The 7,939-nt window shown below is 38.8% G+C and overlaps 2 protein-coding genes across 2 annotated transcripts; both read left to right on the top strand.

Moving 5' to 3' along the window:
• On the top strand, positions 3,585-5,266 carry LOC110271693. Its single transcript, XM_021122830.1, has 2 exons — positions 3,585-4,254; positions 4,336-5,266. The coding sequence occupies exons 1-2, from the start codon at positions 3,973-3,975 to the stop codon at positions 4,549-4,551; spliced, it is 498 nt and encodes a 165-aa protein (XP_020978489.1). The 5' UTR covers positions 3,585-3,972; the 3' UTR covers positions 4,552-5,266.
• On the top strand, positions 6,357-7,233 carry LOC107639952. The gene is made up of 2 exons (XM_016343510.1): positions 6,357-6,724; positions 6,942-7,233. The coding sequence occupies exons 1-2, from the start codon at positions 6,357-6,359 to the stop codon at positions 7,231-7,233; spliced, it is 660 nt and encodes a 219-aa protein (XP_016198996.1).

The following is a 7,939-nucleotide window of genomic DNA, read 5'->3' as shown; positions in this document are numbered from 1 at the left end:
AAAGATTTTTGCATAAAAAATATTTAAAATATATAATTATTTATGTATTTTTTATTAATTTAAATTTTTTGAATAAGTAATCTGATAAAAAAAAGTTTACTCTTAACTTATTAAAAGTTGTTTAGTGATGAGAAATTAAGTAACATACTTATATACACGAAATTTTATATTTCATTTCAATTTCAATAACACATCATATTTTAGAATAATGCTATAGATTCGAGAGATATTTTTGGAGATAGTTACTATGATACTTGCATGTAATTGCTTAATTTATTAAAAAATTAAAAATTAATATTTAATTTAAAAATATAAAAATAAATAATTTTTAAATATTTAGTAATTATTTTTAAAAAATAGGCAAATAAGATACCAAATTCAAAGAAACCATAAAATTTGTCTTTTGTGAATATGCTTTGATGCATGTATCTGAAAATGATCATTCTTCTTAGGGTGTTAATAGCTAGAAAGAAGATTTCTAATTTCCACCTATTTGCAATGGAACCCGTTGGTTTGTAGCTAAATATACAATTAAGGAGGAAAAAAAAATTTAAATGGCCTGATAATTATTTCAAAAGAAGATATTTTTAATAAATTTTTTTTTGGATTTTGATATTTATTTTTATGAGATTGATTAATTTTTTTTGTTAATATTTTTGCTCTATATTAATAGAATAAACTTATATAATATGTTAAACTGTTGATTTATCTATTAAGAACCAATTAGAATTGATAAATTATTTTTTTGTTGGGAGTTTCATTGTCTTTTAAGAATAATTGTAAAAGTAATTTAGTTTTTAAAATATATTAACTAAATTTATTATGTAAAACTACGAAATATTAATGATTTTTAAATTGATTTTACTTATATAAATTAAATAGAGGATATATTAGTGATTAACGTATCACATAAGAATATTTTAAAGATAGATTGTTGACAAAAAGACTAATCAAACTCACAAAATTCAATATCAAAAACTTAAAAAAATATTTTTTTTAATTAAAAATCTTGTAACCCTTAAAAAATTTATCTGAGGCCAAAATAGGTATTCAACCAACAAATAAGTTTAAAGCTGCTTCTGAAGGAATAGTTCACGAGCATAAGTAAATAATATTTAAACACATATCAAGAAAAACAGTGTGACGAATTATTTGAAAAAGTTGTTCGTGATTGGAAGAAATGGAACGCTCTCTAAACCCTAAGGCGATAGCGGAGGAAAAATCTTCTCAAGAAAATGACCAAATACAGAAAAATGTCAAGAAAACTAAACCCAACGGGGATGAAATCCCGCAAGATGCAGAGGAGGTACCACGCAACAAAGAAGGTGTCACTACGATGGTGATGGATAATGTTGGTGAACGGCAGAGCCAACCCCCTTCCGCACCGAGGAGTCAATCGGATTCCGTACCGACGGGTGAGGTTGCATCAAGAACGACAAGAAGCTGTTCTTATAAGGATAGTCAGATGTTAGGGGGAGCCAGGATGGATTTATCTCCGGTAGAGATTGTTCAATTGGTGGCTGAGGATTATTCTCTGGATGAGGTTGTGGAATTAACCAATGAGGAAGCAGCCCCCTTCAATCCAAAACCAGTATTTGAAGTGTCCCTGGAAGAATACGACACATGGTGCAAGCCTTGGAAGTTTTTCCTAATTGTCAAACTTCTGGGAAAAAGCTTGGGGTTCCGTGCTATGGATGCCTGGATTCCACGGGTATAGGCCAGGAAGGGTGAAGTCAAAATCATTGACTTAACTAGGGATTTTTTCCTAGTTCGATTCCTAGACGAGGAAGATTATCGACACGCTATGTTCGAAGGCCCTTGGCAGGCTGCTAGCCATTATCTCTTGGTACAAAGATGGAGGCCATTCTTTAACCCTTGTGCTAATAATTTTTAAAGAATTGCAGTGTGGGTGCGGATTCCAGATTTACCCGTGGAATTGTACACTCAACCGTTCTTGTGAAGAGCAGTGGAAAAGATAGGTTCTATGCTCAAAATTAACCAAATCACGCCAATTCACTCGAGGGAAAAATTTGCGCGGCTATGCATTGAGATTGACTTACGGCGTAAACTTGTTTCGGCCATTGAAGTATTAGGCCGAGAGTTCATGATAGAGTATGAGGGCTTGCATTTGATATGTTTTAGGTGTGGAAGGTATGGTCATAGAAGGGAGGAATGTCCTGATGGAGGAGTCACGAACACCAAGATGCAGCCGCAAGCGACAACGACTGAGACCATTCCGATGGTTAAAGCAAATGGGGAAGGTTTAAATGTAGCTAATCTGGCTCCAGATAATTCGGAAGTGGTTCCCGAAGAAAGGGGGATTGTGATAGAGGTGCAAGCAAAGTCCACGGGAAGGGTTGATGAGAATGTTGGAAATCAAACCACTTCTTTTGGGCCTTGGATGCTTGTGAGCAAGAACCAACGTAGAGGAGCTCGCCCTAAGCAAGGAAGTGGGACAGGGCCCAAAGTGCAAGTTCAACTGGGATCACGTTTCAACTTGTTGGGCAATGAAGAACCCAAAGACCCAATAACTCCTGATTTGGGCAACATAGCCTCAACTCACACGCCCAAACATTTTGAAGGAAATGAGGAGAAATTGAAACTTTCGTCTCAGGAGGGAAGAAGAAAGAAAACCCAAACTGGGAAGACTCCTTCCATTCTCAAGTCTAATCCGTTTGCTGTCCAGAGCAAAGGGGTGTCAAAAACGCGAATGGAGAGGAAGGAAGCAGGGAGTCAAAGTTTTGAAGCAGTGGTGAATAACGGGAAAAAAGTAGACTCCTCTCCTAGTCCTGCGGCAAAAAATCAAAAGGAAGTTGATTACTGACATTCAATTAATTTGATTAAACAGGCACAATTCATGACTGGAGGTGACAAGCTGGGCTTGGAAGGGCTTCCTTATGTTCAAACATATTGTCCTTCGAAGGAGGATATCAGGGCTGCAAATAAAGTAAATTGCAATATGGGAGACATGGGTATAGCATCAAATCCACCGGATCCTGGAGTAATGGTTGATGCACACTCTCCTGTGGTTTCTGTTTCGATTTCTCCCATGGTGGAGCAAGCTTCAGTAGGTATGGGGGTGGATGATCCCACTCCTGTGTAATAGCTGGTTTTAGTATTTTCTTACTGTGTTTTCTGCCTTTTTCCGTTGTTGTTGTTTATTGTGAATGTAATAATGTGAAACTGCAAAGGTGTAGGATGTAAAGGTTTTTTCAGGTTGGTTAAGGATTTATGTGGTCATTATCACTCTAATATACTCTGTTTACTGGAGACTCGTATCTCTGGAACAAAGGCAACGAACATTGCTCAAAAGTTTGGTTTCTCTCCTTGGCATCTTGTGGAAGGTGTTGGCTTCTCTGGAGGTATTTGGGTGTTGTGGAATGATATGTTTTGGTGTATTGAGATTCTAGAATCGCATAGGCAATTTGTCAACCTGAAGGTAGCTTATCAAAATGAGCTTCCTTGGTTTCTAACTGTTGTCTATGGATCTCCCCATATTGCTCCACGAGTTGATCTTTGGTATAATATTCGAAGATTGGAAGGTCTCATTCAAGGCAATTGGTGTATGGGTGGCGACTTTAATTGTGTGCTTACGAGTGCAGACACTGGGGGGTTTTCAACTTATCCAGAGATCATCACCATTTTGCCGCCTGTCTTCTTGATTCCGAGTTGCACGATATTGGGTTCCAGGGGCAACCCTTTACTTGGCAGCAGGGGACTATCTGGAGGAGACTGGATAGGTATGTGGCAAATAACTCATGGTCTCTGTGGTTTTCGCAGGCTCTGGTGAAGCACCTGCCGAAGCTGAAATCAAACCATGTGCGCATCCTACTTAACTTGGATTATCATGGTAATTCCTTTGTTAGACCTTTCCGTTTCTTAGCTCCTTGGCTTATTCATAAGGATTTTCATGCGCTATTGATTAATAATTGGTGTACTGATAACCTGCTAGAGGATAATATTTCATCTTCCATGTCCACTGCAAAAATTTGGAATAATGAAGTATTTGGTAATATTGCAAAGAGAAAATCTCGCATTTTAGCCAGGCTTAATTGTATTTCTGCAAATCTTTCTTTTGAGCCGAATCCTTTTCTTGAGGATCTTCAATCGTGTTTATGGAAGGAATTAGAAGATTTGCTCATTCAAGAAGAAATATACTGGAAAAAATGTTCACGATGTAAGTGGTTAAATTATGGAGACATGAACACCTCCTATTTTCATGGTGTAGCCACTTCAAGAAAGAGACGAAATAGAGTAAGTATGCTGAAATACCAAGCAGGAGTCTGGATTGAGTAGGATCAGCAGTTGCAAGATCATAGCCTTAATTTTTTTCAGAACCTTTATACGAAAGATTCCGGGTATGAGAGATTGGAAGCTCCGGGTTTGTTTCCAACGATTTCTGAGGATGATATAGCAATGTTGACTAAGGAGGTGACAGTTGATGAGATTAGAACTTCCCTCTTTGCATGGGGGCCTGGAAAGCTCCAAGTCCTGATGGTTTGCCTCCAATGTTTTACCAAAGTAATTGATCTTCTATTAAAGATTCTCTAATCAGTTGGGTTAAAAGGGTCTTCCAATATCATCAACAGATTAAAGTTGTGAATAATACTTATATTTTCCTTATCCCAAAGATTTATAATCCCGAGACCATAAGGCATTTTGGGCCAATTGGTTTGTGCAATGTATCATACAAACTCATTACCAAGATTGTGTCTCAACGACTGAAAGAAATCATGCCCAAGCTTATTAGCCCTGCTCAATGCAGTTTTGTTCCAGGCAGACAGAGTGCGGACAATATTTTGGTGGCACAAGAGGTCCTCTACACTATGAGAAATAAAAAGGGTGAGGGCGGATTCATGGCCATTAAAATCGACCTTGAAAAAACATACGATCGGTTGAAATGACAATTTATCAGAGATACTCTGCTGGAGGCCAACATTCCCAACAATCTAGCTGATTTGATCTTTCACTGTTACTCGTCAGTAGAGATGCAGGTTCTTTGGAATGGGTCACCTTCAGTCTCCTTCACTCCGAGTAGAGAAAACCGCCAGGGTGATCCAATTTCTCTAGATCTTTTCGTTTTATGCATAGAACGCCTATCTCAAATAATCTCGGTAGCAGTGAATAATAGAATTTGGGAGCCTATTAAGCTTAGCAAGGGAGGTCCGCAACTCTCTCATATCTGTTTTGCTGATGACATTGTTCTTTTTGGAAAAGCAACTATGGATCAAGTAGAAGTCGTGCGTGGTATGTTGAATTTTTTTGCCGATGTTCAGGTCAAAAGGTGAATTTTGCTAAGTCTTGTGTTTTCTTTTCAAATAATATGAGTTTCGAAAGAAAACGTAGGTTAAGTGATGCTCTTGGTATGAGACTTACGAATAACTTGGGTAAGTATTTGGGTGTTCCTCTTCTTTATGGTAGAGCTCGGAAGGAAGATTTTCATTTTATCATTGATAGAATGTCGAATCGACTGAACTCTTGGAAAGCCCAGAGCCTTTCTCTGGCCGGTAGAGTAACCCTAGCCCAATCTATTTGGTGACTATTCCCTCTTATGTTATGCAAACAACGAAGCTTCCTGTGAGTATTTGTAATAAAATTGATAGTATTTGTAAAAAATTTTGTGTGGGGTGGTGCTGATTTGGAGAGAAAGCCACATTTGCTTAGTTGGGATAAACTATGCCTCCCAAAAAACCAAGGGGGTCTCAGTTTTTGGCCAACAAAAGTGATAAACAATGCCAATTTAATGAAACTGGCATGGAAGCTTGTCCAGAATAAGGAGGAATTATGGGTGAAAGGGATCCGAAGCAAATATGGCTATGGGGAGGAACCTCTTCCTTTCTTCAAGAAGCATTAATCAAGTTCTAATGTTTGGCAAGGAATTCAAACTGTTTGGAAGGTATTTCAAAATAATTTGATTTGGAGGGTGGGTGTAGGGAGTCGAATCATTGGATACCAGGTATTCACAGTCTCATAGATTTTGCTCACTCGGAGGTTAATGAGGACATGCTTGATGAAAAAGTATGTGATTATGCAATTGATGGTAGATGGGATTATGAACGAATTTCCTTGACGTTGGGTGAGGATTGGCTCTCGGTTTTTGCTGCCATTAAGCCTTCAGAACCATGTTTTGGGGAAGATATTTTGGCTTGGCTCCCTACATCCAATGGCCAATTTTTAATGAAGTCTGCTGGTGCCTTATTTTTTAGCAATGCAGAAGAGGATAGATCATCTCTGTTCCGTCGAATTTGAAAGCTCGAGCCCTCGTAGAGGTTGCGCATGTTTTGCTGGCTTGTTGAAAATAAGGCTCTTCTTACCAATGAGCGGCATTGTAAGCGACACATGACATCGGATGATCGATGTGGTGTTTGCATAATTTTCCCGAGTCTTTGCTCCATGTCCTCCGCGATTGTGAAGTGGCAAGAAGGACATGGATGGGCATTGACAACAGTTTGGTGATCGGTAACTTCTTCAACACTCCTCTTTTGATCTGGTTGTTGGATAATTTATCTCCCAATACTCCTTCTAAAGGCCGTGCGTGGCCTCTTCTTTTTGCTACCACGATGAATATGGTATGGTACCGGCGCAATAAGGTTATTTTTTATGCCGCTGAGGTTCTTGAAGAAGGAAAGTTAGCTAGTCTTGCTATTCATCTTGCCAGTGATGTTCAACATGCATATATTACTGTCGACAATGTGAAGAAGAAAGTGGATACTTTCATTGATAAGTAGGTTAAGTGGATGCCACCTAATCCGCCTTTCTTTAAATTAAACACCGATGGATCTGTCCTGCAGAATGGGAGAGCTGCTTATGGAGGCATTATTAAGGACAGTAATTGAAATTGTATTTCTTGTTTTAATGCCAATTTGGATTACTATTACAGCAGTGGAGCTTTAGGGTGTCTTCCTGAGTGTTCACCTAGCTTTAAGTCTTGGATTGGAAAGTCTTCATATTGAGGTGGATTCTTTGGCTGCAGTGAAACTGTGTTCTCATAAAGGAATTGAATGTCATTCTTTAAAGGCTATTGTCTTGGCTATCAAGGATAGGTGTGACAAATTATGTAATTGGAATTTGAATCACCAGTACCGTGAGGCGAATTCGTGTGCAGATGGATTTGCTAACTTTGGGCATAGCTTGATGATTGATTGTCATGTTTTCTTTACCTTACCTTCATGTATTTCGCTTTGCTTTCATTCTGATGCAATTGGCACTAAGGATGGCAATAGGTCTCCATAGGGGTGGGGACATGCCTCCCGCCCCCTGCCCTCCGCCTCCATTATCTGTCCCCGTCTCCGCGACGGGTAATGGGGACCCCGTATCCGACGGGGACTTGGGTATCCGCGGATATCCGCAAATTTTTATAAAAAAGGAAAAAAATTGATAAAACCAAATACCATAGCAGAAATTGAAGGTAAATCACAGAGCCAAGGTTAAATCAAAATTAGTAAATAATATTCATTGATTATTGGTAAATCAAATTGAAGGTATTACTTCACAGAGCTAGTCACAGAAATTGCAAAAAACTGAAGTATTATGCCAAATCCTCCCTATTAATCACTGACAGAAGCACATATATGAAATAATAATTACAGAAATGGCAGAAAATCACATAAATCAAATTAACAAATACTATAAGGTAGAACACAAAAATTGAAAAAAATTCACCGAAAATCACATGAATCACAAAAAAAAATGGAATTACAAAATGGCGAAGAAGAATAGCGATGCTCACTAAACATCGACGGCGCGATGCTGTTGCTGCCACGAAGATGGCGACGACGCGTCGCTCCTGCTACGATGAAGGCGCGACGCTCCTGACGGGATGACGAAGGCGATGGCTCGACGCTCCTGACACGTGAAGACGGCAATGACGTTCTTTGTTTTGGGGGAGGGAATCTGCGAGGGTGAGGGAGTTTAGGGGGACTGGGGGAGTACGGTGAGG

This window comes from Arachis ipaensis, chromosome B05 (genome assembly GCF_000816755.2).
Source record: "Arachis ipaensis cultivar K30076 chromosome B05, Araip1.1, whole genome shotgun sequence".
Taxonomy (NCBI): domain Eukaryota; kingdom Viridiplantae; phylum Streptophyta; class Magnoliopsida; order Fabales; family Fabaceae; genus Arachis; species Arachis ipaensis.
This window is presented reverse-complemented; position numbering and strand designations above follow the sequence as displayed.